The sequence below is a fragment of the Corvus brachyrhynchos genome, unplaced genomic scaffold (genome assembly GCF_000691975.1).
Source record: "Corvus brachyrhynchos isolate BGI_N302 unplaced genomic scaffold, ASM69197v1 scaffold229, whole genome shotgun sequence".
NCBI classification, from domain to species: domain Eukaryota; kingdom Metazoa; phylum Chordata; class Aves; order Passeriformes; family Corvidae; genus Corvus; species Corvus brachyrhynchos.
Window position 1 is genome coordinate 3,170,933 of NW_008240042.1, and position 15,600 is coordinate 3,186,532.

A 15,600-nucleotide genomic window follows, 5' to 3' on the forward strand; every position below is an offset into this window, starting at 1 on the left:
GGCCTGGGGCATGATGTTTTAGACTGCAGGATCTTCCTGTTAATATATGTAATATTCAGCATATAATGAGCTGTGATACACAGCTTCAGGTATTTGCTGAACCACATCTTTACCTAGCCTTATTACACGTGATTAAGAGAAAATGCACAACTCCACTCCAAGGGGAGTTAAGCTGTGAGAGGAGAACAAGCTTTAGTCAGCCTTTGGAAGTTTTTGTCTGACCAGGGTGATGGTGTAAAGATGTATTCAATACTTGCACTTCCATAGGGAGTCCCTCTGCTGGTGTAGTACAGGTGGATTGCTGTTACAAGACAAGAGGGAGGTAATGTGTATATAATGCTCAGTACTGCCAAGGTTATGAAATAACCACGTTACTAACACACAGAATGCCTTAAAAAACAAAACCACTCCTTTCTGTAGCTTCTGAGGCAAAAATGTAAACAAAGAACAAAGCCATGTTTTCTCATAATGTTTTTCACATGCCAGTGAAGGCAGAGAACTGTTGAATGGAAAACACCCTTCCTTTCAAGATACATAGCTGAAAGTTGTTTTTACATGTCTGCTTAAGTAAGCAAGGAACCTTTAAATTTCCTTTCTGGTTCCCTCAAGGACCTTACTGTATCTGGAAGTAAGGTTTTAGCAAGATATTTCTTACTTTATTTTTGTCTGTAGTAAGGATCAAGGCTTCTACTTTTTCTTAAAGTAATTCCTGCATCTTAACCTTATAAAAACTTCATGGAAGAGGAAGTTGGAAAGATGGAAAGGATGTTAGTATTTCCTTAAGAGTGTTTCACAAATTATTTTCGTCTCACTAGGTCTGAGAAGATGCACAGGGGCAGATGATCAAAAAAAGATGTCGCTACCTTTTACATTCTTTGTGCTGCATCGTCTGTGTGCACTACAGTGTGAGAAAAGGGGTGTGTGACATCATATACACACTTCTGAATTAGTTATTGAAGAAATTCTGCAGTGTCACAGAAGAGTTGTAAGTTAGGTGGATATTTTATTTTTGAAACCCTCATCCAGAGAGATTCAACCTTTTAGAAAGAGGAGTCGGTCCTGTAGCGTGACATTCTTAGTAAACTTCCCTCTTAGACAGAAAACAGCCTCAAAGATTTATTTTAAAATGAGGAAGTTCAGTCAGCACTTGGTACATGAGTAGGATATATTGAATTGAAAACCTCCCTTAAATTTTGAAAAATCAGAAGACCCATTTGCACAATTTCAAGGTGGTCTATTTTGAAATTTTTACACTGAAAATAGGGCTGTGTCACCAAAATATAGAAAGTGGCAGTTTTACTCAGACTAGGATGTTTACTGCTACTGTCTTGGATGTTAAATGCAGCAAGAGATTTTAAGCTCCAAAAGATTAATTTTTCTAAAACCTGATCTGAGCCATCTCATCACAGCTGTTTAGGTTCCAATATGCATGTCTAGATGCCAGTTAAAAAGATGCTGGGATTCAATATTTAGTCATCCAGGAAGAAGTAGTTTCCACTCTTCTTTTGTTCCACATCCTTGGGAAGAGAAAAAAGGTCACAGTTACTTGAAGTAGTCTTTGGCAGACTTGAACATAACTGAAATAAAAGACACTTATCTAAACTCCTTTCTGCTTCCCTTATTATTACTCTTACTAGTTTCACATGCTGTTTCTCCAGCACAGCAGAACTCCCATGTCAATCTTCATTTTGGTCCTTACTTTAAAACCTGGCTTCATATTAAACAATCACAGCTCCTTTACTGTAAAGGTGCTCCTCTCTTACCTTGATGGAATTGAGTTTGTTTATTCTTGGTCTGTAATTGTTGGGGTCTCTTCTAAAAGTGATTTCAAGCTGAGATAAAAACTTATTCATTCCAGCCAAAAGAGTCTGTGGACTGTTAAAAGAGAAGAATATTTTAGCTACATTTTCAGAAGTATTATACTGTACAATTACAGGCAACTTTGAGTTCCATCCTGAGTTCAATCAGAGCTGGAAATGCAAATGTGAGCTGCATTTGATGTACTGGGCTGTGCTACATTTTTAGTCAAACCTTGTCCGAGAGGCTGCTGAAAGATGAGAGTAGTACCTCAGTGTGGCTTCCAGCCATGACCTTTGCATTATTTTTATTTTGTATCTACATGTGTGTGCCGGCACACTTGCTTATATTCAAAGAAAAAAACCCCAACCCTTGCACCATAAGCGAAATCTGACAAAGATCATAGCTTTCTCAGCATCGGGGTATAATTGCTATTTTTGAATTCCAATACGTGTGTTCTTGGAAGGAACACCATCAAAACCAGGAGAGCAGGGGGTTGCAGACACATGGCAGACCAATGTGTTTACTTCATCTGGCTTGTGCCAAGTACTCACTGTTCTAAAACCCTGGTTTCTGATAAGGCTGCTCATCAAAAAGTCTCTGTAATCTACATGAAATTATTTACAAAAGTAGACATATCAAATGGGACAGCTTTGAAAGAGTAAAACAATGTACGCTGCATGTCGCTGTCAAGACTTGCCCTTCACTACATCTGCATACAGGTACCACTAATACACTGCTTTCTTTTAATACATCTGAAAGTTATTTTCAATGAGCACACTTAACAGATGGTACTTTTTTGTTTCCTTACTATTGATGCTACTTACTTGATCTCTTCTGATCGTAATTTAGCCATTGTGCAGTTGGCTTAAGGCTGGTCTAAGCCAGGAGGTGGTCTAGTTCTTGAGGGTTTGGTTAGGTTCTCCAACCCCACCCCAGCTCTGGTCTAGCCAGCCTGTGAGAATTAATCCCATTTTCTGTTCCATGATTCAAAACCAAAGTCAGAACCCTCAGGACAGCCTTGGATGCAGCTTAAATTTCCCTAAGCAGGGATGACAATCTTGCTTACTAATCCCAACAACTCTCTTACCTGTTTGCCAGTGTGTTCTTTGAAGGAATGCCATCAAAAACAATCACACGATCAGCAAGATATGTAGCCATGATAAAATCATGTTCTACCACAAAAGCTGTTTTTTTAGCATGGAGAATGAAACTGAAATGAGGGAGAAAAAGAAAAGAAGAGAGAGTAATGTGATCTCATTGTAGTACTATTGCCAATTTCAGTTCCTTCCCCACCATGTGTACTCACCGTTTAATGACTCTGGCAGCCATCAGACGCTGTTCAGAGTCCAAATATGCTGAGGGCTCATCAATCAGATAAACATCTGCAGGTTTACCCAGACAAAGAGCTAATGCCACACGCTGCAACTCACCACCAGACAGTGTCTGAACCTGGTGGTGTGGGAAGAAACAAGGCCATGCTTAGTTCAGGTACAGGTTAAGAGTTAAGACAAGTGGGATGTTGATTCAAGCAATTAATACCTCCTGGTCAATGATGTTTTCTATCTGAAGAGGTTTCATCACGTCAGTTACAAACTGGGGGTGTGTATAGGCATCTCTGATCTTCTCGTGCAGCAGCTGACGGACGCTTCCCTAGCAAAAGGAAAATGTTGCTATTCAGTTTTATGCACCACAAGAAAACAAGCATAAATAGAATAAAAAAATTCTATCTAAAATAGATAATAGATATAAAATAAGAATAAAAAAATTTCTGTCTCTGCGTTTTGTAGCAAACACAATACTTAGTAAATAAGGCTGAAACATACCGTAGATTTAGGGCTGATTTTCTGTGGTTTGTAGCTAACATTTAGGACTGGGACCTCACCTATAAAAAACCAAAATTAATATTGTAAACAAGAGCCTTTCCAGTATCTTTAAAATAGATTTCAGCTAAGGTATTACACATTACCTCCTTCATCAGGTGTAAGTCTTCCTGCAAGCATTCGGATAAATGTTGTTTTGCCAGTTCCTAAGTTAAAATACAAGTTACAGATTAATCACTTTTTAGTAATTTAGACCTCTAACAATTAAGTCACTGATACAACAACAACAAAGACTATTTAATAAAGAATACATTTTAAAATTAGACTGCTTTGAGAACTCCTGTATTAACTTCCAGCACTTACTACTTGCTTTTTCAAATGGAAGAGACATCTTAAAATGGTAAGGTGTTAAAATGGGGTAACAGACAAACAATGGCATTGTTAACACACGGTAACTTCACCTCTCTAGTCAGGGGACTCATGGTGTGATGTCTTCCCCAGGTAACAAGCAGCTCAACCTGACTCAAACTCAGTAATTCTGAAGCCTGGCTCCCAAAGTGAAGAAGGGCTTTAGGAGCATATTCAAGGTTGGAGAAACAGTTTCCAACATAAATTGCACTCACCATTTTCCCCTAACATCACCATAATTTCAGAATCGGTGAATTCTCCAGCTACTATGGATAGTTCAAATTCTCCCATCTTTTTTTTCATTCCTGGATATTTGTACATACACATCTTTTTAACCTCTTCTTCGTTAGCTGTCTCAGCTACTTTAAATACCAGAGATGCATCTCGAAACCTTAGATTTTCTGTTGGAACATAGCCATCTAGGAAAATGTTTATGCCTATGATGGGAGGAAAAAAGATCATTAAAAAAGGTCTGTAACAAAGTAAAACAAGATGAATTTCAATTCCTGGCTATAAATTCCATTCAGGTAAGGAGAATTCTGGAATTTAAATGGCACGGTAAAAGAAGCAACAAGACCTCCCCTTTTTAAAGTGTGCACATTATACAAACTGAATAAAGAAAACCCTTACTAAATTACAGAATGGCTGTAGCAGCTCTTCCTGAAAACCCACAGTTAGTGATGTGTGTGGGGCTTAAAGGAACTACTGCTGTTGGGCCCATTCTCTCAAAACGAGTTTTTACTGAGCTCAGTACTACAAGTGGGGTCAATTCAGATGAACAATATGTACCTCTGCACTGTGCAAACTGCCTCCTGCCCTTTCTCTGCTAATAAGGTCTTTTGTGTAACTCCACTGTTTACGAAATGCCTACAAGTATCAAAATGATGTCCATAGCAAGAGAAAAAGGGCATTTCATAATTAAGGCTTTTGGGCTGAGTTACAAATTTAGAATCATGTAACACAGAAATTCTGCAGAAAATCAAACAGTAGATTTTCATTGCTGAACTGTAACAGGAAGAGGACAAGTTTATACAACAGACAATGGGCATTTTGCTGTCTTTTTTGGTTATGCTTAAAAGGAGAAATATGGCAAGAATTACCTTCTCTTACGCTGAAAGGCATGGTAACAACACCATAAGCACTTGGCACACCATACAGGCAGCAGATAAAGTCAGAGAGATAATCTAACACACTTAGATCATGCTCTACAACAATAATGTACCTGAAAAAGAGCCAGAGAGATGCTTTTTTACTTCAGTGCAAAACATTTTTCCTTTTTTCTTACTCTAGTCTTGCATAAACAAGAGCTATCAACACGATTTTTAGTTAACATGGTTTCTTCACTTTATACTAAAAAAGGAGAGAGTTCAAATCTCTAACAAGCATTTTTTAAACTGTCCAATAAACTTGCAAATGACAAATTGAAAGCCCATCTTCAGTGTAAACTGGCAGCTTCTTTATGTAAGTGGAAGGATATTGATTGATTTGAGTGAAAAATACTTAGCACATTTTAAGAAAATAAAAATCTTTGTGAGAAAGGGATGAAACAGCAATATTCAGGTGGAAAGTAACCACCAATGTTTTCCCATCCTTATTACAAAATTCTGAATCGAGACAAGAAACTACAGGAAGTAAGTTTCCAAAATGCAAAAGAATAGAATATGACTGGCTTGGAATATTTGAAACATGTTAGTATACCATACTGAGGAGTAAGCACTTCTAAGGAGATGGACTGGATGTTTCTTCTCTCTGTGAACAGGCATGCATTATTACAGTCTAGCAAAACATTTGAAGCTTGTATTTACCTGTCAGGGTTTATCAGGGACCGAATAGTAATGGCAGCCTTCAATCGCTGCTTGACATCCAAGTAGCTGGAAGGTTCATCAAACATGAAGCTAATCCCAAAAGGAGGAGTGAAGTCTTAGTGAATGCAAGCTTTCTACTTATTCAAACATAATATTAACATTTCAACCATTAAATACATGGAAATAAAAAAAATATCATTATTTATACTGAGAAAGGGAGACAAAAAATGAGAATTGTGCACACCTGCCTTCATTCTCTGTAGACTGTCATCTGAAAAGTGAGTTAAGTATTACTTTGTCATGAGCTCTGACAAAGTTACCAAAAGTTACAAGAAATCAGCAGTTAGGAGTCCCATGCACTCATTCTGAGTTACCTTAATTTAACATGAACTGAAAAGTGCAGAAATACTTTAGAAGAATGGAAGAAGGACATCTTCCAAAAAGAGAAAACTGAACAAGGAAACTCACACCAACCAACCAAAAAACAGCAGCCCAAGCAGAACAAAACCAACCAACTAAAACCTCATCAAAGCAAAAAACCCAAAACCTCATAACTCTTCTGATTTTGCTTTCCTGGTCCCAAGGAGTCAGGAAACAGCATAGATTAGACACTGATTTCCTGCTTGCAAGACAGGAGAGGAGGGACACAAGTTCCAAGAGGTGGGGAAGCAGCTGTACCTTTCTCATTCAGAGAGGCTGAGACAGGTGTGCTGTCCAACAGGATATATTTAGGTGGGATTAGGGAGAGGTTATGAAGTTGTGATGCTGAAATTTAACACTAGCTTCTGAAATCAGCTATTTCCACTCAGGTAAATAAAAGTATGCAAAATCCAGAGACTATACATGAACTAAATATGGCTTTCAGCTGATGAGTTGGCAAAAGTTTTGGTTTTTTAAAAAATCCTTTTAAAACTTTATTTAATAATTAATAAATACTTTTCAATGTTTCAAACAGAAGTATTATTGTTAAGTGTAAATTCGAGGACCATATTCTGAGACAGATTATTAGAAGCAATGTGTAACAGAAGTAAATTAAACATACATATCAGCCTTCTGAATGCAAACAACTGCACAAGCAAATCTCTGAAGTTCTCCTCCTGAAAGGTCCTCAACATTTCTTTCTTTCAGGTGTGTTAAGTCTGCAAATAAGTGGTTAATTTTAGGTATGTTATAACCAACACAACAATCCATATTTTTATTACCTACAGAAACATGTATAAAAATAGCAAGCATTCTACACAGAGGAAAAGAAAACAAAGGAGAATAAGCATTCAGTTTATACAGTATCAGTATCATACTGCTAATACTATGTCACAGCAAGCTATGGCTTCTCTGCAGCATTAACTGCATGGCTGCTTCTTATCATGCAGAAGGATTACAATACTATTTCTTTTTCCACCACATATTTGGTAAAGACTTCTGGCCCTAAAAAGAAACTATACCAGGTTTGAAAGTGTTTGTTGTCAGACTTGGCTGAAGAGTTCTGGTTTTCAAGAAAATCAAGTCCCTCAAACCTTACAGCAGAAGGGTGAAGCCAGTATTTTCTAGGCAGTTTAATGAACACTGCATTTCAAGAATAGATTGTGTCACTAATAAATTGAGACTCAAAGCCCATGTTCTTGGTGGCACAATGGCAGCCCCACTTTTACCACCCAGTTCTACCAAAGAGAATCCTATTGTGAATTTAGCAACAACTAAATTCAGTAACAACCAAACATAAAACACATACAAAACATCACCAGGGCTGAACTATGCAGATGCTCTTATTAGTTATATTAATCTCAGAAGTCAGTGTTACTCCTACTATAATTAGATGTATATAAGCTTTGGGGGGAGTGTGGTACACTAGGATAATACTTTCTACATGCAGTGGTTCTCCCAAGGGGGATGCTAAGATTTTGCCACACTTGTGAGCAAGCAAGAGCAGCAGATTTAAAAATAAGCACTTTCTACTATGAAACAGAAACTGCATTACATTCTGTTAACTAGCATGTATCAATTAGTTTGCCTTTGCCACCAGGAAGTATTATTTGTGTTATTTAGCCCTAGGCTTTACACTAAAGCACCTTTACTTTTTCTCTGGGTTTTTTTTGTATAATTTACGTATATAATTTTTTTTGGTATAATTTACATGTTCTATCACATTCTGGTAACTTGATTGTTTCAGTAAATACAAGCTTCTCAACTGCTTTAAAATTTGACTGTACAAAATTACTTACCAAGCTGCTGACATACAACAGTTTGTGTCTTAGTTTCATCCTTCCTATCCAGAATTGATCCCACTGTTCCCTGCATGATAGATAATAAAGAACAAAACAAACAACATAAAACATTTCAGACAGTTCTGAATTATGCTGCTAAATAAAACCTTTAATCACAAGAGAAGTACTACAGAAGAAGCTCCCAGCTTTCTATTAACTTGTGAAAGGTCTCACCTTTGCAGCTTTAGGGATCTGGTCCACGTACTGAGGTTTAATGATAGCTTTAAGGTCATCTTCCAGGATCTTGGTAAAATAATTTTGTAATTCGGATCCTCGGAAGTAAGTCAAAATTTCTTGCCAGTCAGGTGGATCCTGTGACAAAATTAAAGCCTGGGTTTACTTATACCATTAAAAGCATAATAAGAAACCCTAATTTTAAATTCCAACCAATAAGGGAAAATAGAATATGCTTGTAAGTTAACAAACAAAAAAACCCTCCAAAAACATTCTAAAAACAAAGTTCAGAGATTTTTTCCAGGTATCACTAGCCTTAAAAAAAAAAAAAATTAAATTTGCACAGTAAAGAATCTACTGAACTGAAACAACTTCATGGGGAAAATGACAGCATGAATTAGAGTACTACACTACAGCTAATCCAAAGGAAAAGGACTGGAACGATAAAAGCACAAACTTGCACAGAAGATGCAATAAAATTTGGTAGTTTTCTCTGCTTCTAGCAAACATTTCCAAGGAAAAAGAATGAGAAGACCAAGGAAAAATGACAAGCTGAAAAAGAAAGGGACTATTCAAAGCACTCACCCATGAAGAGTTCCCCCTTGCACAGTGTACTACTCTGAGGGGTGCTGAGTTAATTACTTTGATGATAAACAGTATGGAATCAGACTGACACAGTCATATTTCCAAACCAAGCAGGTTTGGAAATGCTCCATCAGTTTTAGAGCAGAAGCAACATGGAAGATTCAATTCATACCACATGTTTCTGTGGTCATACTGATATAGCTCCTTCACAGCAAAGTCTGATTTTGGAAGCATGGTAATTCAATTAAATACACATTCAGAAAGTCAAAAATTTTGCTATTTCTGCAATAGTACCACCTGAAACAAGAAGTCCACAAAATAATATAAACCAAACTTGAAAGAGAATTTATCTGGGAAATGATTATTTCTTTGCAGCTTTAGGTGGCCGCCATGAAATGAATAGTTTATCAAAACATTACTCTTTCAGGTAAAGAAACTGCTGAAGAAAGTTTGAACACACTTGTTCTTACAAGTGCTTATTGAAGGACAAAAGTGTCCATCAGAATTCAATTGTCCCTGTACAATTTGAAGGTAAGAAACTGATATCTGAAATACTTATAAGACGAGTACTAATAGTAGTTATTTATGCCTTTTCTCTAACAGTATTTACTCTTTGGAGTAGTGCTAGGTAAAGAAGCCCTGGTATTTTGCTCACTGGCTGCAGTTTGACTTGGAGTACATACATAGGAAAATGGATTATGAATTCCCATCAATACCAGCAGTTACAAGTTGTTGTTAAGTCTGGTTCTCAAAAAATCTTATCTCTAAGTAACTAGCAACATGAAGAAACTAAGGATTTTCAGAGCTCAGTATTAAACTGTACACTGGAAAATATCTTCAACCACAGCTTACGTACTAACAACATACTTTATGAGAAATCCTCCTCAAAAGAATCAAAGATAAAAATGCCTAAGAAATTACAAGTGTACATGGCAAGTGCTCATAGACCCTAGAGCTATTCAGATAAAAACAAAGTTAACTTAGAAGAAACTCCAAAACTTGAGCTATGGAAATCCCTCCTGGGAACAGGTAAATTGTGCAGGGAGAAAAACTTGACATTTTTTAAAAGACTGGTATTAAAAAAACTCCAAGCCCTTAAGTGTGACTTCAAGACAGAAACCCACCTCTGATATTTATCTTCTGCGAGTTATAGTTATAATTAGTATCCTGATCTTTCTTGAGAGATACACGCAATTTGCAAGAAAGCCTTTGTTAACAATAACCTTCTACTACTGTTCCTGTGTGGAGTAGGTCACTGGCTGTTAACAGGGAAAGCGCCAAGATCCACACAAATACAAAAATTCAGTCCAAATATATAAACACAGCTATCTAGAATGCCAACTCTATTGCTGATACATACATCATATTTTCCAAGATTTGGCTTCTGTTTTCCTGCTAAAATTTTCAAGGCAGTTGATTTTCCAATACCATTGGTTCCAACCAATCCCAGCACTTCACCTGGACGAGGGATAGGCAACCTGTACACAACATTGATAACTTTGTGTTATATTAATGTCATCAGACACCAACATTAAGTGGTCAAGTAAATGTTACAAGTCATTTTCAGATTTCTCATTATTACAGCCCACTTTGTTAACTTGCAAATATCTAACTCAAATAATATCAAATTCCTTACAAATAGAAGATCATAAGAAATATTTAAGGGTAGTCTGTTTTTAAATAGGAGCTCTGTAAAATAATCCCTTACACTTTATTTCATTATAATACCTTTTACTAAGAAAAACGTAATTAACATTCTAAAAGGAAGCTACTGGAAATAAGAAACAAGAACGCTTGGATGTGCACTATGTTGGATTTTTTGTCTCTGTTACATTGATATTTGAAAAATAAAATACCTGTGAAGTTTGAAGGCATTGGCACAGTATCTATGCGTTGTTTCTTTCTCCAGGTTGCTAGGTAAGTTAACAATTGACAAAGCTGCAAAAGGGCATTTCTGGAATTGAAATAAAATAGAGATTTTTAGTGCACACAACAATTTATTATCAAAAGACTATGTTTTATACTGCACCCAGCTGTGCATTTGCATTTTTACATGGACTTGTGCCAAATTTCCTTTACATGATCAACCTGCCAAGGAAGTTCTATACCACATTTTTCAAATTAATGGTCAGCAATTTAGACTGTTGGTCTACAATACAAGTAAGGCACACTGCACATATTCTCCACCTCTTTCAAAAAAACATCATTCTGCTGCTGTCTACAGACACAAACAAGAAACCCAAACAAAGCTAAGCAAAAACAAAGCCACAACAAAACCCACACCCTGCAACTCAACCAGTTCAGTCAAGTGACACAGTTCTTAACTTTCTGTGAACAGTAGCAGTTAACTTGGTCTGATCAGTCCAGGAAAGAAAACTGCTTTTTCAAGTTAACAGTATGCATTACTAAATATAATAGCAAAATAAGGAACATTTAGCACTTTAAAAAAAAGCAGTTTAACATTTACCTTGATGCAAATACCACAACCAATACAAAGTGTTTCTGAAATCCATGCTATTTTGCTCTGTGATGTGACTTCTATGCAAAGTTTTCCTGGTGAAAAAAAATAAGATAAGGTCAATAAAGTTTCTGGTGAATCAGAACTCCTGCCTACTAAATTCCACAGAGGAACATGCAACTGATGAATGTTCAGTGCAACTTTAGATCATCTAAAGGGTTGAAAAGTGTCATTATTACTAAGAATTGTTCCTGCTTTCAGTGATATTTCTAAAGGCTTTATGAAACAAAACCTTGAATGATACACAAAAATCTAGCAATTACAAAAAGCTCATTCCTCCTAGTAGAAATTGAATTGTCTCCAATTGCTTAAATACTTTGTTACATTGTATCTTACCCATTCGAACCACAGGACAACTCTTCTTGCATTCCTGACGACATTTCTTTGGCTTACACTTGTCATGGTTGACTATAGCAATTCTTGTTAATTTGTCTGCCATAATGCACAATTTAGGGTTAAACACATACACCAATTATGACAAGGAGTAGTGGGAGTCTTCCAGACCTTATGGAAAAAAAAAGGGAAAAAACCCCCATGTTACTGACAGTACAGAGAACAGACATGTCCTAAGTTATTACTAGTGGAGTGCAGAGATGAAAAACACAAAATTAATTGATTTTTTCCTCCTTTAAGCAACGTGGCAAACAGAGCAAAGTCAGAGATACAAATAACAAGGATACTGATGCATAGACAACTGCACAAATTTTTAACATCGACTTTCCATCCCATTACTATTTTTCCAGTATAAAAATAAAATTGTGATTATATCTGAAAATGGATTTGTTTCCAAAAAAAGCATATTGTAGTAAGAACATAAGTAAGAATCTATACAGCTGCAAAGTCTAGTTTCACAAGCTGCCTTGTGTAAAGCACCCTTGTTCACACTGTCAAACTGTGACTACAACTATTACTCCGAGAATATAATTAGAATTTACATTTACGAACTGTATGCCAATATTCTGTATTAAAGGTTTAAAACAGTGTAAAATGTAAACTAGTTTTCAAAGTGAAAATTGTAATTGCATATAAAAAATAAAGCAGGCAACGTGAGCAGACATACACGATGATGTTTGATTCTGTAATCTCGAGTTTCAGTAGTATTTAAATAACTACAGTTACATTCTGCACCTCCTAATATGGTATCAATGCCTATAATACATTTCAATAAAAATAAGTAAAATCCTTTATAAAGAACATCGAAAGGGTCTGCAGAAGGATGTGGCCAAGCCGGATGCATAGGCAGAGGATCAGTAAGGCCAAACGCTGGGTCCTGCCCTTGGGTCACAACAAACCCAGGCAGTGCTACAGGCTGGGGCAGCCTGGTGGAAAAGGACCTGGAGGTGCTGGTCAACAGTGACTGCACATGAGCCAGCTGTGCCCAGGGGGCCAAGAAGGCCAATGGCACCTGGCCTGCATCAGCAATAGTGTGGCCAGCAGGACCAGGGCAGTGACTGTGCCCCTGTACTGGGCACTGGTGAGGCTGCACCTCGAGCGCTGTGTCCTGTTCTGGGCCCCTCAGTGCAAGAAAGACACTGAGGTGCTGGAGGGAGTCCAGAGAAGGGCAATGGAGCTGGGGAAGGGGCTGGAGCACAGGTCTGAGGAACGGCTGAGGGAGCTGGGGGTGTTTAGAAAGGGAGGCTCAGGAGAGCCCTTATCACTGGCTACAACTGCCTGAAAGGAAGGTGTACCAAGGTGGGGGATTGGACTCTGCTCCAAAATAACAAGAGACAGGACAAGAGGAAACAGCCTCAGATTTAACCAGGGGAGATTTAGATAGGATATTAGGAAAAATATCTTCGCTGAAAGGTGGACAAGCACTACAACAGGCAGCTCAGGGAAGTGGTGGTGTCACCATCCCTGGAGGCATTTAAAAGACATGTAGATGTGGCACTCGGGGACACAGGTTAGGGGGCAGTGCTGTGTTAATGGTGGGACTCAATTACCTTGGAGATCTTTTCCAACCTAAAAAATTCTATAATTCTGTGGAGTACAAGATGATTAAATATTCCTGAAATAACAAATAAATGCATGCAAAGATGTGAAATTACAACTTGTATCCTACAACCTTCTCTTTCCTTGCTTAGCTTTTTTAATGTACATTGACAAGCACGGGATAGTACTGGGACTTTGTACAGCTGCAGCAAATGAAGGGAAGGGCAGAGAATTTTACATTTAAGTCTTGACAGGTAAAAAAGGTGCAATGTGTTTTAAAGTGCATTCATATTTCCATTACTGTATTCACTCACAGTACTGAAAATAACAGTAATAATAACTTTTGTGTTCCTACGAACAAGGCACGCCTAAGGACAACTCCCTTCAGCTCCAGAACAACAAAGACAACTGAATTATGAGGGTCTTGGAAGATAAGATATTACAGATGACATACAGGGTTTTTTTGGTCAAAAAATGCCATAAAGTACAAAGCATTTCCATCTCACCACCACTAAATAAAGGGATGACAGCCCTACAGATGGTGCATGTTCAAAACCATTTCAATGCAGTATCAGTAGTTCAGTGATATAATTGGGAAAAAGTCTTGAAATACTTCAGGTTTCCACACAACCCAAAGCTGCAGTTGCATCCAAAGGACTCCAACATTTCTAATTAAAGAAAGTATTTTCTGTTGGATGTCCAGTTCACCTTTGCTTCACCAAACCAAAGTATCCTGCAGTGGTTTACAGACTGTATTTATTTCATAAGGCTACTGGATGAAGAAAGGTTGTGACTGGCAAACTCCTGAAGGAAGCAAGAACCAAATAGGTGTATGGCACATTTATCATGTTAAACTCTACTCTTCCATAAGCTTCAGTTGGAAGGAATCCTCCAGATATTACTGCAATATGAATGAAAAGAAGATAGACATCTAACACTCAGCAAAGGTCAGAAAAGCAGATGTTACTGTATCCTTAAATCCATTACTACCATAGTGTCATAGGTTAGCAAGCATAGTCCCGGAAGGGACGTCCTTGCTAAGGGGTGCTTACAGTTTCCTCTGGGAACTGATAGAACCTATCAGCTGGCCAGTTTGAATATGGACAATTCTCTAAGCCACTTAAAGTTGTGATCACCTCTGTGATCCACATTTAAGAATAGGCAAACTCCCCCTCCAAGCTCTCTATCGTTTGAACAATATTTGGAAGTGGGCGGCTGTCTTGTTGTGATAATGTTTTCATAGCATGAGCAAGAAGAGACTTCTCTTTCTAAATGGACTGAACAAGGTTATTATGGAAGTGGTAAACAGACTGAACATCTCAAGGGTTGTCTTTTCACATTGTCAGTGGGAGAAGGGAGGAAGGTGGGGGGAGGAGGAGAGTTCTGAAGGTGGTATAATTTTTTTTTCTTCTTTTAGGTCTGTTAATAAACTTCTTTATATTCTTTCAAGTTTGGTGCCTGCTTTGCATTTCTCCTAATTCTTATCTCACAGCAGATAAACAGTAATGAGTATTTTGGACCAAACCACTACACATAGTTACGAATAATTTAAGTGGTTCCTTTTAAAAGTGGTAGTCTTATTCCTTTATTAAATTTCCAAAGTATTTTAAAACTAATGTCAAAAATATTCTTTATCAGCTATAAATGAATGTAACTACTAGTCACGCTGCCAACCTTACTGCACTAGTTTCTACTTGTATTTAATTTTCTTACTTTACTATTTTAAATTTCCTAAGGCAGAAAGTCCTATTAACACAGCTGATGTTTTCAAACAAACAACTGAATATTAAAAAAAAAAATTAAAATTTATTTAACAGTTCTGTATTGTCAGACCAGACTGACAAAGTAGGGCTGAACATTGAAATGACATCCACAGGCCAGGCCAACAGGCACGGAATAATGAGTCTGCAGTTCTCACTTTAATACATGAGAAAACAAGAAACTGAAAGCCTTACTTTTAAGGACTATAAAGCTGTCTGAGTCAGGGTAATTTTCTTGGGGACAGATACTGGTTATTGTCATTATTTCAAATAAAGATACATTCTCTGGGAAGACATCCCAATGCTTTTCATTAAAATCCTGCAGTTTACAGTGCAAAGAGTATTTGGGGGTGAATCACTCCCTCTCTGTTTTCCCAGGGGAAGTGCCTAACCTGGGCCAGCCCTTTCTCCAAGGCCTGAGCAGACAGACAGACCACTGGCTCTAAGCAGCAGTGAACCAGTTCCGTGGGTTCCACAGGCGAGCTCCAGAAGACAAACCTGCTGTGGCTCAGCAGGCTGCCCTCCCCAGCCCCCCAA

General features: G+C 37.6%; 1 protein-coding gene across 1 annotated transcript in view; it reads right to left on the reverse strand.

The window, feature by feature from the left end:
* Window positions 1-983: 983 nt before the first annotated feature.
* ABCE1 (ATP binding cassette subfamily E member 1) overlaps window positions 984-15,600 on the reverse strand; it is an 18,358-nt gene continuing 3,741 nt past the window's right edge. The window contains exons 2-18 of the mRNA XM_017744149.1: window positions 11,708-11,875; window positions 11,321-11,406; window positions 10,710-10,807; window positions 10,214-10,331; window positions 8,269-8,406; window positions 8,053-8,122; window positions 6,876-6,972; window positions 5,834-5,923; window positions 5,129-5,250; window positions 4,244-4,465; window positions 3,767-3,826; window positions 3,624-3,682; window positions 3,340-3,450; window positions 3,107-3,249; window positions 2,888-3,010; window positions 1,764-1,875; window positions 984-1,517 (exon numbers count right to left, since the gene is read on the reverse strand). Coding sequence (XP_017599638.1) covers window positions 1,470-1,517; window positions 1,764-1,875; window positions 2,888-3,010; window positions 3,107-3,249; window positions 3,340-3,450; window positions 3,624-3,682; window positions 3,767-3,826; window positions 4,244-4,465; window positions 5,129-5,250; window positions 5,834-5,923; window positions 6,876-6,972; window positions 8,053-8,122; window positions 8,269-8,406; window positions 10,214-10,331; window positions 10,710-10,807; window positions 11,321-11,406; window positions 11,708-11,810 — 1,800 coding nt within the window. The 5' untranslated portion in view covers window positions 11,811-11,875 and the 3' untranslated portion in view covers window positions 984-1,469. The remainder of the gene's footprint in view (window positions 1,518-1,763; window positions 1,876-2,887; window positions 3,011-3,106; window positions 3,250-3,339; window positions 3,451-3,623; window positions 3,683-3,766; window positions 3,827-4,243; window positions 4,466-5,128; window positions 5,251-5,833; window positions 5,924-6,875; window positions 6,973-8,052; window positions 8,123-8,268; window positions 8,407-10,213; window positions 10,332-10,709; window positions 10,808-11,320; window positions 11,407-11,707; window positions 11,876-15,600) is intronic.